Below are 27,437 nucleotides of genomic sequence, written 5' to 3'. Positions count from 1 at the left end.
ACTCAAAGCCAAAGATTAAAAACCTAAACAAAAAACCAACAACAGCAAAAATTCAGGGAAATCATAAACAGCCAAGAATTAAAGTCCTATTACTTATATAACACAGTAACAATTACACTGTTTTTGGAGTTAATTCTTCAAATTAATTCATTCCTCATTCTGACTCGGTAACCTTTACTTTAAATAGCTGTTACATATATATATATATTTTTTTTTTTTTAATTTGTGTAATAGGAGACTTTATGGTATCACAGAAGGGACCCTAAACTAGGAATCAGGGAAATCAGGATTATGGTTCTGTTCTGTCACGAACTAAGACTGCCGGACTTCAACATTCCGCAGCACTATGATTCTACATCAAAATATGGAATACCAAAGTAAAAGGCTAAGATACCTGCTCTCCTAAAACTGCATTTTATTATTACTAAAACAGAAACAGTAAAAGAGAGTTGATCTGACAAGAGATTTGATTCTAGCTGTAATGAGAAAATATACATACAACAACAAACTTTTGAATTACAGAAAGTTCTATCCCCACAGTCAGTTCTCTCAAAACAGATATACTCAGGGGAAGCTCCCAGTTGGGGCCACTTATAACTTTAGCTAACCCTTAATAATAACACCAGATACCTCCACCAGACTACTCCTTTCCCTAAGGTGAACAGCACTTATAAGAAAGATCTAACAAAGTACAGAAAGACAAAAATACACAAACCAGAGGAGAGAGCAGTTTGGTGTACCTTAATAGGTAAACCCTTATCTTCTATTTCACTGAAAAACAATTATGAAAAAGACAATTTATTTTAATCAATTTTATTTCCAAACTGCCTTTACTAAAATAAGTATTTTTTGATGGACAGTAAGTAAGGCTTTGCACAGCAAGGTACCCCTATGCTCTCTTCCCCATCCCCCGAAAATAAAAACTACATGAATATTAATAATTTAATAAGTCTGCCAAATACACCTTTTGGAATATATTCCTGTAGGAGCTGAACGCATACACAAAAGGCAAATCAGCATGGCAAAAGGTTTTCTGAAAGGCTGTGATGACTAATATTTCAGGACTGGAACGTGATAGTTATTAAAAGAAACATGCGAGGCGTTTTCCCAGTTCCTCATAGGCCCATGTCTCCACTGCAAGAGCTACTACAAACAGCATTCAGAGCTGAATTCACACAGTCTATTCTCTTTGGCCTAAATCATCTTTTACAAGTTTCCCTCATGGCACATATTATGTGAATCAAAGAAACCAATCAGCAATTCATTTGGTTAAGGTCAGATCTAGGGCACAATCAGGCCCATGCACTCAAATGAATTTCAAAAAGGAGGCAAAAGAAACCCAAGGTAACTTCTTGTTGAAAACGACGCCCTAGAATCCAGTAGATGATAGGGGTGCCTGCCTGGGTGGCTCAGTCAGGTTAAGTGTCCGACTTCGGCTCAGGTAATGATCTCACGGTTCATGGGTTCAAGCCCTGTGTCGGGCTCTGTGCTGACAGCTAGCTTAGAGCCTGGAGCCTGTTTCAGATTCTGTGTCTCCCTCTCTCTCTGACCCTCCCCTGCTCACACTGTCTCTCCCTCTCTCAGAAATAAATTAAAAACATTTAAAAAAAATCAGACTGAGATGACAAGTTTGTACTGTGACCTCATAACATGTCCCAAATACCTTCCTCCAGGTTAAAAAAAAGTTCACCTAGCAGGTGGTTCACACCTTTATACATGACTTGAATATCAACTAAGGTTTTTTCAAATGCCTTACCTCATGAACTGGATTGCCAAGCAAAGGCAAATGAAGCCACTGGGGGAAAGATCACCAGAAGGCCTCACTGACCACTACCAATATTTCAGATTTAATAACAGCATTCTTAACAAGGTCATGTTCAAAGATTTCGGTCTCCAAATTCAAATATTTTGAAACACATTTCAACTAATTACAAACGGGACAAAAGGGAAAGCCCAGACTTTCCTATTTGAGCAAGTAGAATGTACAGACCACGTCTTAAGAAATAGTCCTAATTCTTTTTTGTTGTCTTCAAAACACAGTTTACCTGTTGGAAGGAGTATAAATGTAAACTTCAGATGGCAGTTTTGAATACCTATCAAAAATTAAAACATGCATGTACCTTTTCATCCACCAGTTACATTTGAGAAGTCTATCATATGACATTTTTTATGTAAATATAAAAATGTTCATTTAATGTAGTATTTTTATAAAGGTAGAAAAATCATATATGCTGATTTTTTTATATGGTTTTTTTTTTTTTTTTCTGACATAGAGACAGTGTGAACAGGGGAGGGTCAGAGAGAGAGGGAGATATAGAATCCAAAACAGGCTCCAGGCTCTGAGCTAGCTGTTAGCACAGAGCCCGACGCGAGGCACGAACCCACGAACCATGAGATCATGACCTAAGCCGAAGTCGGATGCTACATCGACTGAGCCACCCAGGCGCCCCCATATATGCTGATTAACATATGGGATGCCATTCAAAAGAATGGATTAGACCCACAGTATTGATGTGTAAAGAACTTCAAGGTACTTTTACAGTGAGAAAAGCAAGTTTCAGAATAACAGGTATTGGAAGAATATACTTACGTCAGGAAAACTGTGCATGTGTGCGAATGCATGTGTACATAAAACTGCACAGAAAATGGTCTGAAAGGATTCACACCAAGCAGGTAACAGAAGCTACCCTCTGGGGAAGGAGAGTGGATCAATGTGTGTGGGCTGGGATGGGCGAGAAAGAAAGGGCAGTTTAAAATAGGGACCATCCCTTTCTGTGCTAAATCCACCTGTATTATTCACTTACATCACAGATTATAAAACATTTGTTCTTTACAGAAAGTAAGAAAATGCGATGTCAAATTTTAGCTAAGCTCTAGAATTACTTATATCCTTCAATAGTAAAAGAAGTAAAAACTGTTGACAGTCAGAAACATCCCTGTAGATTTTAACCTCAAGGGAACAGAGAGATGTGGGCAGCATCAATGAGTAGTTACAAATGAATAGGACAGCATTTTCACAAACAACCCATCACTCAGGGAACTAAAAGATTACAACTTTAAGCTTATAAAAGACACTGAAATCAGAAACATTACTAAAAAGATATAATCATTCCAAATGTTTCCTGAAAATTCAGTTTTAACAATGAATTCTATTACTTTGGTACACAAAGTATACTGTGGGTGTGCTCTTTTGATTTAAAAACCTGGCACATATAAAGAGCTAAATGGTCTGAGGTGTTTATTCTTACCTGTACATTTTCTTCTGTAACCTGAATTTCTGCAGTGTAAACATAATCAATGAGCATCCTCAGGGTCCAGCCATCTACCTCTTTTATTCGAACTCTCTTTGCTCGGCTCTCACTCATCTCACCTAAAACACAAAAGAGTAAGAGTAATGCTACAGCGAGACACTGCTGTGAAAATAGCAACGCCAAGACAGACTCAGCCATTTTCTTGCCACTCATTGTATTTTGAAGGCAACACAATCAGCCACTTTTTGCAGGCCTGCAACATTTCATTACCTCCCCTGAAAGCTTACCTGAGCAAACCATAATCTGTACTTTTGTTACCCACCTATACCTGAAAATCACATTGCCACACTGAACGTGCCACCTATAATACCTGCAGCATTGCAAGTTCAGTATCTGATGCTGCCCATGGCTTTTTTTTGATTCACGCTTTTTATTTTATTTTTTTAAGAGAAAGAGAGGGAAACAGGAAGAGAGGCAGAGGGAGAGAAAGAGAGAATTCCAACCAGCTCTGCCGACACAGGGCTCGATCCCATGACCTTGGGATCACGACCTGAACCAAAATCAAGAGTCGGACTTTCAACCGTCTGAGCCGCCCAGGTGCCCCTGGTCCATGCTTCTGAGCATCTTGTTTTGTTTTTGGATTTCTGCTCATGATTAGAAGAGTCACAGTGTTAACCCTTTTTGCTAACAGCAATGAGTACTTGCCAGAAAGAACTCACTGGGTTAGCAGCGTTCATTCAACAAGCACAGAAGTGCCTGCCGTGGGCATGAGTGGCTTGGACACAGAGGCTCTGCCCTCGGGGATGATACAACCCTCGTGCGGAAAACAATTAGAACACATGTGACAGAAGATGCTGAGGGAATACAAGACAAAAGAGGGATCATAAAAAGGTTAGTCAATGGCAAGGGCTTGTTATAGCCCAAGTTCTGTTCCTCTTTGTCCTCTACGGTAACTTTATCCACAAATGGTTAAGTCATTTCCGTACCAGGATTTATAACTAAAGCCAGACGTTCTTCTGCATCACTGCCTGCTAGAAAGTGCTATACAACCTCTCTGCTTTACTCACTGAACTAATTAAGCATTCAAGTATCATAAATAAGATCCTCTCTTGTGGAAAGAAACAGGGAAGCAGAAAAGAGAAGGGAACATAGAGAGAGAAAGCAGCAGGTTTGAGCACACATGTGTGGACAACAGAAAATGACCGAAGACATAGGGAAACAAACTTTCCAATGGCAGGGAAAGAAAACTTCAATCAAAAATGACAAGGGCAGGGAAAAAAATGACAGAGGCAGTCTAAAAATTATGTTGCTTGCTATGAAACACTTTAGTGAAAAGGTTTGTCTCTGGAATTCTGGGTTCAAAGATCAAAGAAGCAGCCCAGAAATGCTGCTGTCACCCCTCACCTCCACCTTAATCCAGCATCTCCTGTTAGAAGAACAACATCATTAAGCCTCAGGATTTCTTGAAAGTTCATTTCTTTTTTAGACACAGTACACTGTCACTGACCATAAGCTATCAGAAAAGCCTACGGGAATCCATAATTACACCAAATTCCTTCGTAAACACAAACCCTGGGAGGAGAGAAATAATAATGATGTACATTTTAACTGCGTGCTTCCCTGGAGATTATTTCTGACAAGATCTCAGAAAGAAGCTGTTCTCCTAAGAGCAAAAATATCTCAAAACTCTCCTGCCACTTCCCAGGGGAGGAAAGCGCCGTCTGTATGACAAGGGAAGGGAACTGGTTAATGAGAAAGAGGTATATATGCCTCCACAGCAGAAGACAGGGGACTGGACTATGAGTCTGCTGCCTCAGCACATTTTTCCCACCAAAACAAAAAGGGGGGGAAGGGGGAGAACAGAAGGGTTGAGAAATACAGAAAAATAATTCTTCATCTGCACATGAGGCACGTTCCTCTATCCTACTCTCTCTGGATCTTGTAGACAGATGGGATTTGTATTCTCTGGAAGTTTTTGTGCGCCAAGAGTGAAGACACTTGGGTAATTCTCACTTGGACTTTAGACAAAGGCCACATCTAATTCATCAATAGGGCTCAAGCGATGCATAAAGCCCTTCAGGGCCTGGGGCCACACAAATATAAAGCCATGCACTTAGTTCTCAAAGGGTGAATTCACCTCTCAGGACTTAGGCATGACTTTGTTTAGACAAAAATAAGTCTGACTTTAATTTATATAAATGACTGAAAAATTAGTCCTCTGCCAAGCAGTTTTTTAATATCAAAGATTTTAAAGTATTACTATAAGACATAACTTGCTAATTCATATTTTCCATGGATCGTTTTTAATATGAATTATTTCTTTCCCCGGAAAACTGCACCTACTTCCAAAGAATTCAATCTCTATCATATGCTGCTTTAGAAATGTTTTCATCTTTATGTTTCATTTTAACGTACAAAAATGGTATCAAATAGCTTGTCACAGACTGCATTAATAGCTTAAGAATTCCTGTAAATACTAAGAATTAATACTAAAGACATACCAAAGACAGTTGTAAAGGCTTTAGATTTAAAGTAGATTTAGATCTAATTCTAGTTTTTATATACCACCTTTAGGTGGTACACCACTGGTGGTATACCACTCTATAAAAACTAGGGTTACCACCTTTAGAGTTATTGCTCTTTGCTGTTTATAGAGGAAACCTTTAAAATAGTATGGCTTTGTGAGAATTACTTTTGACAACACATAAAAAAATATACCCAATGTGGTTAAGCATCCAACTCTTGATTTCAGCTCTGGTCATGATCTCTCGGTTTGTGGGACTGAGCCCTGTGTAGCCCCATGTGAGCCTTCGTGCTGACAGTGCAGAGCCTACTTGGGATTCTCTCTCTTCCGCTCTCATTGCCCCTCCCCCTCCCTCTCTCTCAAAATAAATGAATAAACATTTAAAAATTAAAACAACAGAGGCACCTGGGTGGCTCAGTTGGTTAAGCATCCGACTTCGTCTCAGGTCATGATCTCACAGTTCATGGGTTCAAGCCTGTGTCGGGCTCTGTGCTGACAACTTGAAGCCTAGAGCCTGCTTCAGATTCCATGTTTCCCTCTCTCTCTGTTCCCTCCCCCACTTGTGCTCTGTCTCACTCTCAAAAATAAATAAATATTTTTTAAAATTTTAATAAATTAATTAAAAAATATCCAATGATACTGTACAGAGTTTACCTGGTATCATTTTTAACTTCACAGAGTCTCTCTCCAGATTATGCTTCTGTATTTTGATCAGGTAGACCTCTGAAGCTCTATGCAGATATCCACACAGACATCGTCACTAAAATTCTGAGAGTCACTTTTGACTCCCCCCCTTCCTTACTCACCCATCCCATCATTCACTAGAATGCCTGCAGAATTAGCCTCAAGGAGATCTCAAATCAAATACACCCCCCCCCTCCAATCCCTTCCACCACTGTGTCATGAGGGTCCCTGCTAACACCACCACAGCAACCTCCTAATTGTTTCCCAAACCCCAGGACAACTCCACAGATCTGACCATGGCACTCAAAAGCCATTAGCCGCTCCCGGTCCAGGTGTGTGAGCCCCTTCCACATCCCGTCCCTGCTTAGCTATCCAGCTTCTTCTCTCTCTCCCACTTCTGGCCTTTAAATGTTCCAAGAAAGAACTTCCCATAGTTCTCCAAAGACAGCAAGCAATTTCCTGCTTTGATGCCTTTGTTGAGTTTTGTCCTCTTTCTCTCCCCATGTCCTCATTCCCCAGGCTAATCTCCATTCTTCAAGATTCAGCTGGACCCTCTGCAGGCAGGCTTCCCTGTTAGTGAGCCAAGGCTGGGTTAAGCTCCCACCCTGGGTACACTTGCGTACCTACTCCAAATCCACTCTGTTTTATACTATACCTAGCTCTCCCCACCTCCATTCTTGAACTCCCTGAGAGTAAGATGTCTTTCTCATCTTGTCCCTGGATGCCACAATGCCTGACCTATTGTAGATAGTAAATTCTGGTTGCATAAATGAATGGCTAAAGAATTAAAAGTAAAACACGAGCCAATTTAAAACGTAGCATCTTTACTCAACATAATTAACACTTGAATTTGTCTTGAGCATGAGTATTCTAGCTATGAAGGATTTCAGACAATATTTATTGAATATCCACTATATATTCCAGGCCAAGCTAAGCACTTCACTAGTGAATACTGTACCATATCTACTTTTTTTGAGAAAAAAAATGAGGTCCTCCAAATTGTAAAAGTCTATGGACATATCTGTGAATATGTGAATACATTTCCATCTCAAGGATGTTTAATTAAGACTCCAGAAGTCCAGCACAAACTGGTGACTTTATTTATCCATTCTAAAGTTCTAGAAAATGAATAGGTTAAGACGGCAAACCCTAAGATCCATTTCAATATAAAAATCCTATGACTCTAACTTCAGTTACTGTTTAGCATATAAAAATATCTGAGAAAATATAAAAATATAATACAGAATCTTTTACTATGCTGAAACCCTAAGAACTGAATGATAAATTTATGGTTACATTTAACAAATAAATTTTATTCCACTACTTTCAAGTTCGCATGTAATTCAATCACTACTGCCCTTTTGTCATTAGTCCTGGGTTACAAAGAAGCTACTAACACACAAGTATTTTCATTCTGGCATGCTGCCCGGATGCCCCTGCCAGTCATTCTCTCTGATGGTCAGGGTACATAACACTCCCCAATTCTACCACTAATAAGAGGCAAACACGGTAAGTGCATTCCCCTAACAGTTTTTGGTCTAGTTTGAGTAACTTCTGGGAAGGTCTACTAGGCCCTAAAGGGGAGAAAAAAAGAAAAAGCAATCTCTCTCCTTCCTTGAGATGCTGGGTTGACTCGGGTAGGCATCTTGCACTCATGAGGGGTGGCAACCTAGGTATAAAATTTTACTGAGGCCAGCAGGCAGAGAGACAGAAGAAAGCAGATCCCTGATGAAATTCTTCAGCTGCAAAGCTCACCATGCTTGGAGTCCAGCCTACTTTCCAGTTATGAGAGAATAGATTTCCTTACTATCTAAACCAGTTTAAGTACAGTGTCTGTTATATTCAGACTAAAGCATCCTAACTTAGGCTCTTAATACACAACACCCTATTTAATTTTCTTCACAGCAGTCAATGATACCAGAAATTATCTTTTCTTTGCATTTACTCTTTCTAACTTTTCTTCCTCTTCCAAAGAAAATCATGAGAAGAGGGACCTGCCTGTCTTATTTATGTCTAATGTCCCCAAACCTAGGATAATGCCTAGCACACAGAAGATACTAAATAAATATTCCCTGTGAATGAAAGCATGAATCTTAGACAAATATAACCATGCATACAACTTCTGAAAACTCTTACTTCTTGGGGATAGAAGAGCCACAAAGGGTAGGAAACTGTTCTTGCACAGAGAGGACAGAGAAAAGGGGGAGAGAGAAGACAAAGGAAAAACGCTCCCCCTAAAGTAGCTTGAGAGAAAGACTAAAAACACTTGCAGAGGAATGAACAAGAAATCTGTTCTCCAAAACCACTGATGGGAAGAAAGGAGAGGGTTTCAATACTACCAGGATTCTATAAACAGTGTAGTGCACAATCTCAAGTTTTAAAGCTCAATGCCTGTGCTCTGGTGAGGAAGCAGGGCGAATCCCCAGGACCACGCAGTGGAATGTGAAGGGTCCGTGTGCCTCACAGGGAGAAGCAGTTCCCCTGTTTGGAGAGCATTTGGTAGAGGTCATACAGCCTCCCCATAGGCAAATGTCCAAGAAGGCCCTGGAGAGGAGCCATGTTTGCTGATATTGGGACAAAGACGCCAAAGTGTGGTGAAACCTAGCACTGGCTGTGTGTTGTGATTTGCCACATCTCTGATCCTCTGCCATTGCATGATCACATAAACCTTTTCTGGGGCAAGCCAGCACCTGTCCATTGCTCAGCAAGACCCTCCCCCAGAGAGTCGGGAAGGTCAAAGCCACAGGGGTTTCTGAAGTGTGTTTTGAAATACAACCCCATCTGAGATGAAACTCTGGAGGAAGGTGCCGCCTGGCAGGCTGACAGCTTGCATACGGTAGAGGTGGGGAGTAGATGGAGGCTTGAAGGAAGCACAAAGGAGGGGTGCTTGATTGTGGGTGGGTGAGAGCACAAAGTTCCTATTACAGAGACTAAAGAGCTAGGTGAAGCCATTTCCACCTCATCTGCACACCCACAAATGCACCACACTGATACGCCCCAGTAAGCTTAGCAGTGCCACCCTACGGAGAACAGAGCCATTACACCAAGGCCCACCCAACTGTGCCCTCCAAGCACATCCCCTAGAAGACCAAGACAAGTCCTTCCACCTGCAGAGTGTACAGAATATAGAGGGCTTCATAGTTTCAGTTCTAGGGGAAACTGGATGTAACTTCACTTGAGTTTCATTCTGTTTCCTGGTTCATTTTTTTGTTCATTTTTTTTTTGCTTCTGTTTTTGCTTAATTTATTTTTGTTGGTTTTCTTTTCTTTTATTGTTCTTGGATACAAAAAGAGAAAAATTTATTTTTTTCTTGTTTTCATTTTTAAAATCTTTATTTTTTAATTTTTTATTCTATCTCATCTTCTATATTTCATTATTCTATTTTATTATATAATTTTTTTAATTTTTAATTTTTCTTACTTTTTTTTCTTTTCTTTCTCTTTTGTCTCTATTCTACCAAGCTTCTTTCAACAAGCAGACTAAAACATACCTAGGATCTAGCTTCCTTTATTTGATTTTTTTTGTTTTGTTTCTAATATTTTCATTTTAATTTTTAATTTTATTAATTTTTTTCTTCCTCCAAAATAAAATGAAGGAATTCACCCCAAAAGAAAGAACAGGAAGAAATGACAGCCAGGGGCTTAACCAACACAGATATAAACAAGATGTCTGAACTAGAATTTAGAACTACAATAATAAGAATACTAGCTGGGGTTGAAAGAAAGCATAGAATCCCTTTCTATGGAGATAAAAGAAGGAAAACCTAGTCAGGACGAAATTAAAAATGCTATAACTGATGTGCAATCTCAAATAGATGCCAGGATGGCAAGGATGGACCAAGCAGAGCAGCTAATCAGAAAGACAGAAGACAAAATTAGGGAGAATGAAGCAGAAAAAAAAAAAAAGAGAGAGAGAGAAACAAAACCAAAAGAGCACGATACAAGACTTAGAGAACTTAGTAACTTTTATAAAGGATTAACATCTGAAACATAGGAGTACCAGAAAATAAAAGAGAGAAAAAAGGGGCAAAGGTTTATATGAGCAAGTTATAGCAGAAAACTTTCCTAATCTAGGGAAAGACATACATATTAAAATCCACTAAGCATATGCTCTGGTTTCTCTTCAGATCGCATAAATCTTTCGCCTGTTACTAAAATCCACTAAGCATAAAAACTCCCATTATATTCAACAAAAACCAACCATCGCCAAGGCATATTATAGTCAAATATACAAAATACATAGACAAGAAAATTATGAAATAGCAGCAAGGGGAAAAAAGTCCTCAACCTACAAAGGAAGACAGATCAGGTTTTTAGCAGACATATCCACAGAAATTTGGCAGGCCAAAAAGGAGTGGCAGGATATATTTAATGTGCTAAATTGGAAAAATATGCAGCCAACAATTCTTTATCTGGTAAGGCTGTCATTCAAAATAGAAGGAGAGATAAAGTTTCCCAGACCAAAAAAAAAAAACAAAAAACTAAGGGAGTTCTTGACCACTAAACCAGCCCTGCAGAAATTTTAAGGGGAACTCCCTAAGGGGAGAAAAGACAAAACAAAAAAAAACCCAAAAGCAACAAAGATTAGAAAGGACCAGAGAACATCCACCAGAAACACCAACTCTACAGGCAACATTAAATTGGCACTAAATTCATATCTTTCCATACTCACTCTAAACGTCAATGGACTAAATGCTCCAATCAAAAGACACTGGATATCAGAATGGAAAAGAAAACAAGACCCGTCTATATCTGCTAACAAGAGACCCATTTTAGACTTAAATACACCTGTGGATTGAAAGTTAAGGGGATGGAGAATGATCTATCATGTCAATAGTCACCAAAAGAAAACTGCAGTAGCCATACTTACATCAGACAAATTAGATTTTAAAATAAAAAATGTAACAAGAGATAAAGAAGGATATTATATCATAATTAATGATATTTCCAGGGGAATTCTACCACACGTTTAAAGAAGAGTTAGCACCTATTCTTTTGAAGCTGTTCCAAAAAATAGAAATGAAAGCAAAACTTCCAAACTCATTCTATGACACCAACATTACCTTGATTCCAAAACCAGACAAAGACCCCACTAAAGACCAATTTCCCTGATGAACATGGATGAAAAAATTCTCAACAAGAACTAGCCAACCAGATCCAACAACACATTAAAAAATTATTCACCACACCAAATGGGATTTATACCTGGGATGCAGAACTGGTTCAATATCTGCAAATCAATGTGATATATCACATTAATAAAAGAAAGGATAAGAACCACATGATCTCAATAGATTCAGAGAAAACATTTGACAAAATAAAACATCCTTTCTTGATAAAAACCCTTAAGACAGTAGGGATAAAAGGACCATACCTCAAGATCATAGAGGCCACATACAAAAGACCCACAGGTAATATCCCCAATGGGGAAAACTGAGAGCTTTCCCCCTAAGGTCAGGAACACGGCAAGGATGTCCATTCTTACCATCATTATTCAACAGAGTGTTACAAGTCATAGCCTCAGGAATAAAACAACACAAAGAAATAAAAGGCATCCAAATCAGCAAGGAGGAAGTCAAACTTTCACTCTTTGCCGATGACATGATACTCTATGTGGAAAAACCTAAAGAGTCCACCAAAAAACTGCTAGAACTGATCCATGAATTCAGCAAAGCCACAGTATAAAATCAATGCACAGAAATTGCATTTCTATACACCAATAATGAAGCAGCAGAAAAAAATCAAGAAATCAATCTCATTTATAATTACCCAAAAAATCTCTCTGACCCTCCCCTCCTCATGCTGTGTGTTTCTCTCAGAAATATAATTACGCCAAAAACCATAAAGAACCTAGGAACAAACCTTACCAAAAGAGGTGAAAAATCTATACACCAAAAACTATAGAAAGCTTATGAAAGAAATTGAAGACACAAAGAAAGGGAAAGACATTTCATCCTTATATATTTGAAGAAGAAATATTGTTAAAACGTCGATACCATCCAAAGCAATCTACATATTCAATACAATCTTTATCAAAATAATACCAGTTCTTTACAGAACTAGAACAAACAATCTACAATTTGTATGAAGCCAAAATAGACCCAAATAGCCAGAGCAATCCTGAAAAAGAAAACCAAAGCAGGAGGCATCACAAATCCGGACTTCAAGCTGTATTACAAAGCTGTAATCAGCAAGACAGTATGGTACTGGCACAAAAATAGACACTTAGATCAATGGAACAGACTAGAGAATCCAGAAATGGACCCACAAATGTACGGCCAACAAATCTTTGACAAGCAGGAAAGAATATCCAATGGAAAAAAGACAGTCTCTGCAGAAAACGGTGTTGGAAAAACCAGACAGCAACATGCAGAAGTATGAACCTGGAACACTTTCTTTTTTATTTTATTTTATTTTATTTTATTTTATTTTATTTTATTTTTTTACAAATAGTTTATTGTCAAATTAGTTTCCACATAACACTCAGTGCTCATCCCCACAAGTGTCCTCCTCCATGCCCATCCCCCCTCCCCCCAACATCCATCAGTCCTCAGTTTTTGTCAGCATTCAAGAGTCTCTCATGGTTTGCCTCTCTCCCTTTCCCCCACCATTTCCCCCCTTCTTCTCCCCCTTGTTCCTCCGTCAAGTTCCTCCTAATCCTCCTATACGTGCAAACATATGATATTTGTCCTTCTCTGCCTGACTTATTTCGCTCAGCATAACACCCTCAAGGTCCATCCATGTTGCTACACATGGCCAGATTTCATTGTTTCTCATTGCCATGTAGTATTCCATGGTATAGATAAACCACATCTTCTTGATCCATTTGTCCGTTGATGGACACTTAGGCTCTTTCCATGTTTTAGCTATTGTGGAGAGTGCTGCTATGAACATTGGGGTACATGTGCGAACCTGGAACACTTTCTTACTACATACACAAAAAAAAACTCAAAATGGGTAAAAGGCCTAAATATGAGACAGGAAACCATCAAAATCCTAGAGGAGAAAACCGACAACAACCTCTTTCACCTTGGCCACAGCAACTTATTCCTTGACGTGTCTCCGGAGGCAAGGGAAACAAAAGCAAAAATGAACTATTTGGACCCCTCTGCACAGTGAAGGAAACAATCAGCAAAACTAAAAGACAACTGACAGAATGAAAGAAGTTATTTGCAAATGACATATGTGATAAAGGGTTAGTATCCAAAATCTATAAAGAACTTATCTAACTCAACACCCAAAAAACAAATAATTCAGTGAAGAAATGAGCAAAGGACATAAATAGACACTTTTCCAAAGAAGACATCCAGATGACTAACAACACATGAAAATCTGCTGAACATCACTCATCATCAGGGAAATACAAATCAAAACCTCAAGGAGATACCAACCCACACCTGTCAGAATGGCTAACATTAACAACTCAGGCAACAACAGATATTGGCAAGGTTGTGAAGAAAGAGGAACTCCGTTACACTGCTGGTGGGAATGCAAACTGGTGCAGCCACTCTGGAAAACAGTGTGGAGGTTCCTCAAAAAATTAAAAATAGAACTACCCTATGACCCAGCAATTGCACTACTAGGTATTTATCCAAAGGATACAGGAGTGTTGTTTTGAAGAGGCACATACACCCCAATATTTATAGCAGTCATATTGACAATAGCCAAAGTATGGAAAGAGTCCTAATGTCCATCTAGTGATGAATGGATAAAGATGTGGTGCGCGGGCGCACACACACACGCGCGCGCGCACACACACACACACACACACAATGGAATATTACTCAGTGATCAAAAAGAATGAAATCTTGCCATTTGCAACAACATGGAAGGAACTAGAATGTATTATGTTAAGAAAAATAAGTCCAAGAGAGACAAATATCATATGATTTCACTCACATGTGGAATTTAAGATATAAAACAGATGAACATAAGGGAAGGGAAGCAAAAACAATACAAAAACAGAGAGGGAAAGAAACCATAAGAGATTCTTAAATACAGAGACAAACTGAGGGCTGCTGGAAAGGTGTTGGCAGGGGGGTGGACTAAATGAGCAAGGGACATTAAGGAGGACACTTGTTAGACTGAACACTGAGTGTTATATGTAAGTGACGAATCACTAAATTCTATTCCTGAAATCATTCTTACATTATGTGCTAAGTAACTTGGATTTAAATTTTAAAAAGAAAGTAAAATAAAAATCTCACTTCTTAATCATTCAAATGATAATCTACATTTTCCTATTCTAACCTAACAGAATCATTTTCAATATGACAAAAGAAATCATCAAAAAGCTCAAAAGAGTAAAAATAAAAATGCAATATTTCCCATTAGCTGTCAGATATTTTAGCCTGTGGTACTAAACTGGTCTCAAATATATTTGTAAGAGAAACAGCATTTTAAATTCCACATTTATAAGAAACAAGTAATTTTGAAACACAAGAACTCAAATGATACATGCTTTCTCAAGTAACAGTTAAACCACCTGGCCTTGCTCTAAATAGGCCCATACTTCACAGAGTAAAATCCTGTGACTATATCACACAATTACTTTTCACCTCCCTTCTCTATCCAAATACTTGGAACTACAAAGAGTAACACAATTCTTTTTTAGGTGATATAATTTGAATGAAAAAATTCCCCTACAATTTATAGAAAATTAGAAACAAGGGCCAAAAAAGAACCTCTTCATATTCCCCATTTCCTAATAGGTGAGTCCTAGGAAAACACAGAAAGAGTAGGGTGATGCCTTATGCTACTGCAGGCACTTCTGACTACCCACTGGGCAGGAGAACATCAATCCACAAAACGTATGATGGAATGGAAGCATGCAAAGGCCTACTGGTTGGCCTCACTCTACTTTTTTTTATAATAAAGTTTAACAGGACTTCAGACCGCCCCCCCCCCAAAAAAAAAAACAGAAAACAAAACAAAACAAAAAAAAACCAGAAAAAGAAACAATGGATTAATTTTTTAGCAAATTATAAAAAAAATACATGTACACTAAACCACAAACACCAAATCTCCTTATCTTCCTTACCTAATCTCTGACAAATGATGGGTTATTCAGTGGATTCAAAAGTAGAAATGTATAAAGACTGCCAGAAAAGTGAATAGTATCTATGGCTAAAGAACCAAAAAATCAGGGGCACATGGAAAGCTCAAGCTCAGTTGGTTAAGTGACCGACTATGGCTGAGGTCATCATCTCTCGTTTCATGAGTTCAAGCCCCACATTGGACTCTGACAGCTCGGAGACTGAAGGCTGCTTTAGATTCTGCGTCTCCCTCTCTCTCTGCCCCTCCCCTGCTCATGCTCCGTCTCTCACCCTCTCTCTCAAAAATGAATAAACAATAAAAAAATTAAAAATAAAAAGTCAAGTGTATGAAAAGATGCTCAACATCATCAGTCATCTGGGAAGTGCAAATTAAAACAAGAGATCCCATTTTACACTGAGTAGAATGACTACATTTTAAAATAAAAATAAGTGTTGATGAGGATGTGGAGAAAATAGGAACCATCCTACAATAACAGTAGGAATGTAATATGGTGCACCTTTGAAAACAGCATAACAGTCATTTTTAAGTTTAAAGAAATTTACCATAGAACCCAGCAATTCCACTCCTAGGTATCTAATCCCATGAGATATGAAAATAAATGTCCACACAAACAACAGCACATGGATATTCACATCAGCATTATTCTCAACAGCCAAAAATTGGAAACAACCAAAACGTCCATCAACCGGAGAATGGACAGCCCAAATGTGATACATCCACACAACTGTTTATATTTAACAATAAAAAAGAACAAACTCATGATAAATACTATAACACAGAAGTAATTTATATATATAACCCCAAAATCATTAATGTGTGAATTAAAATGTTCCAAAATTGATTTATGGTGATGGCCGCTAAGTACATTTACTAAAACTCACTGACTACTATGCTAGAATTGCGTAGATTTTATGATACATAAAATATGCCTCAAAAAAGTTGTGAAAAAAACACAACTGAAGTATTCAACTCATTTTATGTGTATCAGAAATTAATATAGTATCCCTATTTTGCATTCACCTTAAAATATCGTGATCTAAAATTTGACTACGTGCAAAAGGTATATTCTCAGTCAGAAACAGGATTCTGTTACTTCTGCAAGAAGTACCCATCTGCCAATGAACTAATGAACTAGGAATACTTAGGGAATCAGAATGTCTTCAGGGCCTGTCATTCCTATCATTAGGCAAAGCCCCCTTATTCATAAATTGGGTATAAGCTAAAACATTGTGAAATGTAGTTTAGATCATAAGGTAAACAGAAAAGGAAGACAAAGATATATACAACAAGAGCCCCCATCTCTATTTAGCACTCACGTCTCTGGATATCTAAGGCTCAGGTAGATTGGAGACTCTAAGTACTGCCTTTTGAAGGGAAGGAATCTAACCTTGATCTTGCAGTTTTAAGTTAATCACTATATATTTGTGTAGCTCTACAGAAAAGAAAACATTCATCAAAAGAAATTCTAGTCTAAGCCTTCCTCAATCTTCTACTCTTACAAAATATAGGGACATTTAGAAATTTAGAGTTAAAAAAAAAAATGCATCATATGGTATTCTTATTTTTAATTTTCTGAGGAACCTCCATAGTGTTTTCCATAGGGGCTGCACCAATTTACATTTCCACCAGCAGTGCACAAAAGTTCCTTTTTCTCTACCTCTTTGCTAACACTTGTTATTTCTTGTCCTTTTGATTCTAGCTGTTCTGATAGGTGTGATTTGCATTTCCCTGATGATTAGTGATGTTGATAACCATTTCATGTGTCTGTTGGCCATCATTGGTCTTATTTGGAAATGTCTATCCAGGTCCCCTGCATATTTTTTACTGAATTATTTGGTTTTTTGGTACTGAGCTATAAAAGTTCTTTATATATTTTGGATTTATATAAAAAGAAAACATCAAAAGCATTCATTCAAACAGATACATTTACCCCTATATTTATTGCAGCATTATTTACAACAGCCAAGATATGAAAGCAACCCAAATGGCCTTCAGTAGATGAATGGAAAAAGAACATCTGGTATACAACAGAATATTAGCTATAAAAAAAGAATAAGATCTTGGCATTTGTGCCACCATGGGTAGACCTAGAGGGTATCATGATAAATGAAATAAGTCAGACAGAGAAAGATATACACCATATATCATTTACATATGGTGTCTAAAAAACAAAACAAACAAGCAGAAACAGAGCCATAAATACAAAGAACAAACTTGCGGTCACCAGAGGAGAAAGGGGGGCATGATAGGCAAAAGGGGGGAAAGGGAGTGGGGGATACAGTTTCTAGTAAGGCAATAAGTTATGAGGATAAAAGATACAGCAGAGGGAACACATGCTATAATATCATAGTATGGTGACAGATGGTGGCTACGGTTGTTGTGAGCACAGCATAACACACAGAGACGCAGAATTACTATGCTGTATACCTGAAACTAACACAACACTGTGTGTGTGCTCTTCTTCAATTCAAATAATAATAATAATGACATAATTACTGCCAAAATTAATTATGGATTTTTTGTGCCAAGTAGAGTGCCAAGAAATTCACATGTATGATCTCATTTAATGTTTACAAAAATCCTAGATAGTGGGTAAAATTATCATCCCCCTTTTCTCCAGATGGGAAAACTGAAGCATAAATTGATGACAGGAGTTTCCCATGGTTTCCAACAAGGAAGTAGCAACAGCAGTGTCATGTAAGAGAATGCCACCTACAGGGGACAGCCCTATACTAGGGAATTCCTAAATTAGGCTGACACATTGCAGCCAGAACCTTCCCCTCATAAACCTGGAAAGTCTGTTTAGAGCACTATCCAGGGGAAATAAATAAGATGTAAGATGTAGGGGCACCTGGGTGGCTTAGTCGGTTAAGCGTCCGACTTTCGCTTAGGTCATGATCTCGCGGTTAGTGGGTTCGAGCCCCGCGTCGGGCTCTGTGCTGACTGCCAGCTCAGAGCCTGGAGCCTGTTTCAGTCTGTGACTCCCTCTCTCTCTGACCCTCCCCCTGCTCACGCTGTCTTTCTCTCTCTCTCCTAGAAATAAATAAAAAAATCTTAAAAAAAAAAAAAAAAAAAAGATGTAAGATGTAAACCACGAGACTGAAATGAACATAAAAATCTGACTAGTTCCACATCATTAGTATTGACTTTTCAAATCAGCCTCAGCTAAGACACCCTCCCAACTTGACTCACAGCCCGTTACCCTTCCTACATTTTCGATTATTTAACTCTGTTTAGGAACAGCAAGGCTGCAACAGGCTGAATAGTGAGGGGCCTCCAGACTCACCTCTACTCCCAAACCACTAAGCCCATCCTCTTCGCGTGGCCGTCTACACTTCTCTTCATCACTGTGAACGCTTTAAACCTATCTGGCTTCAGGAAAGGTCAGATCCCCTTCTCTCGGAGCTGCCCATCACAGCCTTCTCCGTCTGCATCACTGTGTAGGCACCCAGATCTTCCATACCCTACTACATATGTAAAGTGTGCATGTTGTTACTGGGGGTGGGGGCCACACTTACACTCTTGTAGTATCTAAGCAAAGTGTTAGGCACAAGAAATACTTCATGATTTCCAAAGTAGGAATATCTTTGTCATTTGTGCTTTTTCACGTAACTATATTTGTATTCATAAGTGCTTTGTTTTGTTTTTTTAAGAGAGAGAGCACACGAGGTGTGGGGGTGGGGAGGAGAGGAAAAGAAAAGAGATCGTAAGCAGGTTCCACACTTAGCGTGGCGCCTGACACAGAGATTGGTCCCATGACCCTGGGATGATGACCTGGCCAAAATCAAGAGTCAGACGCTCACCCAACTGAGCCACCCAAACACGCCTATATTTGTAAGTATTTTGTCTGTCCTACCAATACTCTTAAGATTATAAACTAACTGTTCCAACAGACAATAACTTCATTTCTTTGTACAGTAATATATGTTTAATTTTTTAAGAGAATGAGAGCAAGCAGAAATTACTTTTTTTCCAAAAGTACTAAAGTCATTCTATATATTTTTATAGTTACTTAAGTGATCACCCTATTTTTTTATATATATTTAAATCAAAGGATGTTAAATAAACATCTCTTTATCCACTGTAAACACTCAATGAAGCATATATGAAAATCATTTGAAAAACAATGGAAAACACTAAAAGCATTTTTCTTTTGCCAAAATAATCAATTGCTAAAAGTTGTTATAATTGCCAGGAAAATAAATTGGGCTGGTATATGTAAATATAAATACAAAATTAGCATAAAACTGTTGAGTATATGAATACAATGGACATGAACACACATGACTATAAAACCAAACAACAAGGAGGAGGAACCTGAAACAAAGCAAGATCGCTTCCTGCCATGACAGTACTTCATTTCATAACAATAAAATATTAATAAGAAAAGAAAGTGTGGCAAAGAAAGAAAGCCCAGATCTGTATACATTTGAAGAACACCCAGAACTAAGACATTTCATACCTGTAAACATGGCATGAAAATAAGGACTACAGGCAGCCAGCACCACTCTGTGAGCAGAGATCTCCATGTCTTCAGCCACAATCGTGACATCACACAGCAAGTTTTGACTGTTCACAAAGCAGAGAGAGAGAAAGTTTTAATGATACTGATAAAAACTGTATTGAGCATGCTGTGCAAACGGGGGATTATAGTAAAAATTACAAAATATCACTCTCTTCTGAGGTTGAGACTTTTAAAACTGCCATCCTTTAAAACAGAATTCCTAAAGTGAAACACACAGAAAATGGTCACGACGAAGACCCGTCGTCATGCATTGGGCCCTCACTCAGAATCTTGCCTTTGTTCAACAGAGAGATCTTTCCCAACTTGATTACTGATTTCTCAAACTAAATAAATTACTGGCAGCAAACCATCAATGGATTGTAAAAGGGGAAGATGTTTGAATTAAGAACAGCACCAGCAGAAGTGGCAGATGGCAGTCTGACATTAAGATGAGACAAAATAAAATGTATGTAGAAAACCAAATTGGGTCAAAGTACCAAAAAATTAAAAAAGATACTTAAAATGATGCTGGGTCATCAAGCAAAGGTAAAACTATATTCAATTACACCCACTATTTAAAAGGCACCGAAGCCATTTGAAGCTTAACTTAATCAGAACATTTTACCAGTGCAAACTATCTCATCCCTCAAAGCTGGAAAACATTACCACATACAAAACTAAAAAGCATTTTGTTACCTTAAAACAAACCATTATTCAGCAAGCATAATTATACCTCTAGTTCTGAAATATCCATTTTGAACTATTCAAAACCATGTGGTGAACACTTTCTACATTCTACACAAGCTGCTAGATGAGATTCTCCAGCTAAATAAGAATGTCACAGAATATCTTTTTTGGCAAAAAGTGATGCTGATGCTTATTCCAGAACAAGCCAGGAGGCTCCAGCCTAAAACCGACCATACTGGTAGTCATGTCATTAATAACTGAAACAGGCGTGGTGAGCCCAAAAGTCCTTTCCACACCTCAAATACCCAAGCATGAATGTGTGTGTACAGCACACACAGGTCACTCTCACCTCCCCCTCCACTATTCTATTTCCTACAAGGGTGGCCTGCCTGCTTGCTATACTTTTTCTAGTACCTCACAAGCCATATTTTCACATGACCTTAACCAAATCCTTAGTTTCCCACTTTTCTACACTGCTTACTTCTGTAGAGTTCACATCAAATGCTTTTGGAGATCCTACCAGCATTGATTTTCCCTCTGTCTAGGAGAAACCGTAAGAAAAAGGAACAGTGCAGCACTGGTGTTAACTGGGCTCCAGGGCCTCACTGCTGATGAGCCTGCTGTGTCCTTTAGACCAAAGTATGGCTTATGGGTGTCAATTTAATGGCTCACGATGCTGTATGAGAAATCAGGCAGGTCCCACATTAGAGTCACGGACGTTAGTCATCAAAGGTGGCCTAAGGTCACTATTCGTGATTCTTCCACTGTAAAAACTGACAAAGTCTATGTCTGCTCTGAGAATATAATAACCATACTGCAATTCTATGAATTCCATGGATTCACAAGTAACCAGGGTAGGGAAAGTCAGTGGTGGATACTATGCAAGAGCTTTACCTGCATGTATTATCTCATTTAGGACCCACCACAATCTTATGAGGTAGGTATTATTATGATTTTCACCCCCAAAATGTAAAGCTGAGGCATTCAAGATTAAAGATGAACATCAGCCTTAAGTCCCCACTTGTGTCGATGCCGGGACTCAAATCCATGGAGACTGGCTCCAAAGTCTTTTGACACAAAACCACCTGTGTATTTTTAAGACTTATTAAAGCCTGAATAAAACGGAATAAAAAGTATAAATCAAATAACATCAATTTATTATTTGACATACTATATACTAGAAACAATTTTTTAAAGTTCTATATATAGTTTATAAAAGGTCTGATTTTAGTGGAGTTCTAGCACTACCTCTACAAGAATATTTAGAAAAATCAAATTCAACAAAGCGCTGCAAGATCATCTCTGACCTTAAGGAGAGGGGCGCCAGGCTGGCTCAGTCAGTTAAAGCATCCGACTTCAGCTTAGATCATGATCTTGTGGTTCATGAGTTTGAGCCCCATGTCAGGCTCTGTGCTGACAGCTCAGAGCCTGGAGCCTGCTTCAGACTTTGTGTCTCCCTCTCTCTCTGCCCCTCCGCCACTCATGCTCTGTCTCTCTCAAAAAGTAAACATTAAAAAAAAATTTTTTTTTAAAAATGAGTCTAGCAGAAAGGAATGACAGTGCCAAGATTCCAGGATAAAGTGGAAAACATCATCATAAAGGTGCTATGGGGGAACATCTGAATCAGACTGGGGGTGAGAAAAGTCTTCCTGCAGCTACTGGCCTTAAGCTGAGTTCTAAAAACAAGTAAGCATTAGCAGGATAGAGAAAGAGCAAGAGAACTCCTAACCGGAGAGAACAGTATGTGCTACTGCACAGAGACATGAGGCAACACAGCACAATGGGGAACCTTGGAAAAAGAAAAATAGAGAGAAAGAAGGGCGATCGAAGAGGAGGTCAGCAGAGCTGCACACAGTCTCTCAAGGACGGGCCGGTCAGGTTTTCCTACTGTGGCCAGCGCCTCTGGACACAACTCAAACATGAGTCAAGTACATCTTTATGCCGATTTTCCTTTTGTCAGTGGTAATCCTTCTTAGTGCTCTAAAGCACTAAGTTCAAGATGGAACTCAAGTGGAATCACACCTGAACACCCCAAAATCACATAATTAATTACACTTAGCTTCAATTACAATTACTTATTGATTGAAACCATCTAACGTAACACCTGCTGGCTGTCACATAATCAGCTCAGCCTTACTAGCTTATTAGCTGATGACAGTTTAACTAGGAAGGTAAGAAACACTGCCAAATTAGTATGTAGCCACATCCTGGGTTAGGTCACAAAGAATCTAAGGGTCACATTCTAAAACAATAACATATTTAGTTCCAGTGCTTCATTTTTTATCTTTTTGTATTCAGCAATAATATACTTTATTTTTTAATGTTTTTTTAATTTTTCAATATTTATTTTTTTGAAAGAGAAACAGAGCATGAGCAGAGGGGGATCAGAGAAACAGGGAGACAAGAATCTGAAGCAGGCTCCAGGCTCTGAGCTGTTAGCACACAGCCTGACGAGGGATTCTAATCCACAAACTGTGAGATCATGACCTGAGCCGAAGTTGGATGCTTAACCAACTGAGCAACCCAGATTCCCAAGCAATAATGTATTTTAAAACAGCATTCAAAGACAAGAGAAACCAGCGGCGTTTGGGTGGCTCAGTGGGTTGAGCGTCTGACTCTTGATTTCAATTCAGGTCATGATACCAGGGTCATGGGATTAAGTCCTGAGTCAGGACCCACACTTAGCATGGATTAAGATTCCCTCTCTCTCTCTCTTCTGTCCCTCTCCCTGGCTCCTGCTCATTCTCTCTTTTAAAAAAAAAAAGACAAGAGATATCTGACTAATCCTTTCTTTCAGCCAGTGTGTATCTGAGTATGGCCCTTACCTCTTTCCAATGTGTACGTTTATTAGAAATACAATAACTTTTGGATGAGGAGGAGAGAGCTACAAATTAGAGTGAGTTTCTGAGTTTATGTTCCAATTACCTGAAATCCAACGAAAGAATGAACAGTAGAAGGAAAAGTCTTCCAGAATAATAAGACAAATAAAGTTGCTATTTAGCAAAATTTGCACTTATTCATTCATTCATCAAACATCCAGTGTGGCTACTGTGTGCCAAGCACTATGGTCATTTACCACAATAGCAAGACAAGGTCCATGACAGCAAGGAGTTCCCCATGGAGTGGAGAGAAGCAGACAAGCTGACAAGTAAGATGAAGCGGGTGTGGCATGTTTGGGAACATTATTAAGAGGTGCCAAGCCCAACCTTAAGGAGGATTTGCAAAGGAAGATGCCTCTAAGCTCAAATACAGAGAACAAAAATTATATAGGCCTTATGTAACACTCAAATTGCCTAGAAAAATGAAAGGCACTCCAAAACCTAAATGAAACAGCATCATGCAAATTGTTCCTTCTCAGGAAAAATACTGCTTTGAAAATTAATGAAACATGCCTGACATACCAAGCCATCCTTCAGTTTCCTGACACAGAGTCATGAATTCCTAAGGCTAGAAAATCCAATCGCTGCTGTGTATGTATCTTCTTAAAGGAAAATATGCCATCAGGCTCTCAGGGGTCAAAAATAATTAGTAGTCAGTGAAACAAGAACTGACTTTCTACAGGAAGTGGGGTGTGGTGAGGCAATCACATGGCATCTGTCCATCTTTCTTCCTCAGGCACCACGGAAAACCTAAAGGCACTGCCTACCACATGGAGTGGACTTGGAGTAACATTAAAAGTGCCAGGCTCCTGAGATGAGCTGTCAGCCACCACCGAGGGGCAATCCCCAAACCATAGCCTAGGAATGCGTCCAAAGTCATCTCTGCAGCAGCAACAGGTGTTAGGATAAAGAAACAATACCAAGACATAAAAAGAAACGAGGCAAGGGGTCAGAGGTCAAGGAAAGGAGGAAAGAAGCCAAGAAATTTAAAAACTGGTCAAGAAGCAGGGGGTGAGCCAGATGTAGAGCTGGCTGTGTCAGTGAGTATGGGCCACTTGGCATGAAGGGAGATGAGCTGGTTTAAAGGCAAGAGGCTTCACAACTGCTGACTTTACTTAGCCATATTTAACCAAAGCTCCTCTAACTGACAATTTCACTTAACAGACAAGGGAGATGCAATCTGGCTTATAATGTCAGTAATCTCGGAGATTAACACAACTTCACGGCCCATGTCACCGCTGTCTTTCTTCTTTTTCTTCCTAAAACCATGACGGTTCGATTTTGATATGAATTTGAATTTCTGTGGCAGTTAAGCACAGGGAAAAACTCAGATGCTGGGTTTACCCAACACAGATTCACCACCACAGAAAAAGTCCTGAAAAACATTACATCCCGCTCAACAGGTTTGCACCTGCTAAAATTTTCAAACAGGAAGCAGAAAGTGGTGACAATTTGGAAAGTTGTAGGAAAACCTACTACAGTCAATAACTTAGAAATGGCTTTAAACTAGTAAAGGGTCCCAGAATATAGAGATTATTCTTTTCAAACAGAATCAAGACAGCAGAACGACAGTTAAGAATGACAGTGAGGGGCACCTGGGTGGCTCAGTCAGTTAAGCATCTGACTTCTGCTCAGGTTACGATCTCGCGGTTCATGAGTTCAAGCTCTGTATTAGGTGAGCTCAAGCCCAGCTTCCGGCTCCCTCACTGACAGTGCAGAGCCTGTGTTAAGATTCTCTCTCTCCCTCTCTCTTTGTCCCTTCGTGGGATTCTCTCTTACTCTCCTTCTCTCTCTGTCCCTCAATCACTCGTACTCTCTCTCTGTCAAAAAAAAAAAAAAATTACAAAATTTAAAAAAGAGTGACAGTGAAAAGTGACAAAATGGAGCCCCAGGAAGACAAGGAGGGAAGTGTGTTACTGGATACCTGCAGAGAAGGGAAGGTAACATCTACAGATTTGAGGACCTGCAAGAACACTTGGTCAGGGTTGAGAGAAGATGCCAACAATAATTAGAAATAAAGAGAAAGAAGAGATTAGGGAGAGAGAAAAGCTGATGGGGAGAACAACAACTGAGAAATGCGGAAGGTGAAGGATTTCAGGGGTGGGGAACAGTAATACAGAGATGAGTTTCTGAACATGCGGATGAAAAGCCTCTGTGGTAGAAAATGTAGGATGTATATATACAAAGGAAACTTCCTCTTTACAAGATTTTTTAATTGGTGAAATAAATCATGAGGTACTCTTAGTTATAATAATTTAAGGAAAAAAGCTAGAGTAAGATCTTCTGATTTTTTATTTAAGAGGGCATAGTGAAAGCGGGCTCTGAAGCAGGTAGGTATTCAACAACATGGAGAAAGGGAAAAGAAACGAATTAGGTCAGTAAACTAATTTACTACTACCCATTATTTGTATTCTTTGAAATGTTCAATGACCCTATCCATGCTCAATAAACACCACTTAAAAGAGATTAATCACATGTCCTTAAGAAACACTGCAGAAGATTACAAGTTAAAGTGAGACTAGAAGCTTCAAACTGTAGCTTAAACTTTCTAAACAAATAAGTCTATTTGATTTAGGGCTCTCCCCAACTGCTCTGTCTTTCAAGGAATGTTTTATATCCTACTCTAGTATAACATGAAAACAAAAGAACCTGACAATGTTTACTACAGAAAAGTATATATATTAGAGCAACTGAAAAATTCACACCGTATGTAATTTCTTGAAATCTCTTTTAAAAACAGTCATATGGGGTACCTGGGTGGCTCAGTCGGTTGAGCATCCAACTTTGGCTCAGGTCACGATCTCACAGTTCATGAGTTCGAGCCCCATGTTGGGCTCTGTGCTGGCAGCTCAGAGCCTAGAGATTCTGTGTCTCCCTCTCTCTCTGCCCCTCCCCTGTTCGCACTCCATCTCTCTCTTAAGAATGAACATTTTTTTAAAATTCATAAATATGTAAATTGTATTATATAAACATACATATATAAAGATGTGAAGAGAAAGGTGGACTCATTTAATTAAGTTTGTTCTTTAATTCACTTGCCATCTAAGCAACCAAGTACAAATAACTCAAGAGCCACAACTCAAACTTTTCACAGATGCACAACAGATAACTTAATCATACTGGTGATCTGGATCCATAATGTCTAAACGTCCTGGGGGAAAAATACAATAAGCACTCCTTTAAGAGGGAGCTTCAGGCTTTTTTGGTTAAATTATATTCATAAAAACTGCTGTTATAACTGACCTACTATTTATGACTTACGTATGATATACAGAGGAGCACCTGAATTGCTTCAAATGATTTATCCTTAATAAAAACGTTAATATATCCTTACTAAAAACTTTTAATATAACTTAAGGATCAAAATTATCTTCCTCCTAAATAAGCAACAGGTTGGCCCTAACAGTCACTGAAATTTTCAAATCTCAGATACAGTCTTATACCATAACCTAGAAAACAGAAGTTTTGTTTATTTTTAAATGTAAAGGCAAAAAGTTACCTCTTAACATCTGCTTTTTTGGGCCAGCTCAAAAAGCCCACAGCATAAAGTTCTCAATAAAACCTGTCTTGAGATTTAGTCTGCTTGTCTTCTCCACAGACTCAATATAGTGGTTTGTACATAATTAGATCTATTGATTCAATTTTGAAAATGTCAGTATCCTGAAAGAGTCCTACCCCCACCAATTCACGCTTGGGAAGTTGAAAGAGCTGAATTTCCTGCCAGAGATGCGTTGCTAAAAAGACCCGTTCTTTCACTCCACTGCCAGGTTGTGGCTCCAACACCATTCATCTTACAATGTGGCTCCCTTTTTCAAAAACCTTCACTGATTCCCAGTGCCCACAGGATTAAGT

The 27,437-nt window shown here is 38.8% G+C and overlaps 1 protein-coding gene across 2 annotated transcripts in view; it reads right to left on the bottom strand.

Annotated features, from left to right (window-relative positions):
* The window catches only part of KLHL2 (kelch like family member 2), a 110,668-nt gene that overhangs the window by 65,245 nt on the left and 17,986 nt on the right, over positions 1-27,437 (bottom strand). Inside the window, exons 3-4 of one of the 2 annotated variants that reach the window (XM_039249954.1) lie at positions 19,978-20,084; positions 3,249-3,370 (exon numbers count right to left, since the gene is read on the bottom strand). In XM_039249954.1, the coding sequence (XP_039105885.1) occupies positions 3,249-3,370; positions 19,978-20,084 (229 nt within the window). Of the gene's footprint in view, positions 1-3,248; positions 3,371-19,977; positions 20,085-27,437 lie in introns of those variants that run through there. The other variant, XM_039249955.1, reaches the window with a different exon arrangement.

Source organism: Hyaena hyaena, unplaced genomic scaffold, assembly GCF_003009895.1.
Source record: "Hyaena hyaena isolate Hyena2069 unplaced genomic scaffold, ASM300989v1 scaffold_356, whole genome shotgun sequence".
Taxonomy (NCBI): domain Eukaryota; kingdom Metazoa; phylum Chordata; class Mammalia; order Carnivora; family Hyaenidae; genus Hyaena; species Hyaena hyaena.
The sequence above is the reverse complement of the archived record's forward strand: the minus strand, read 5'-3'. Positions and strand labels throughout refer to the sequence as shown.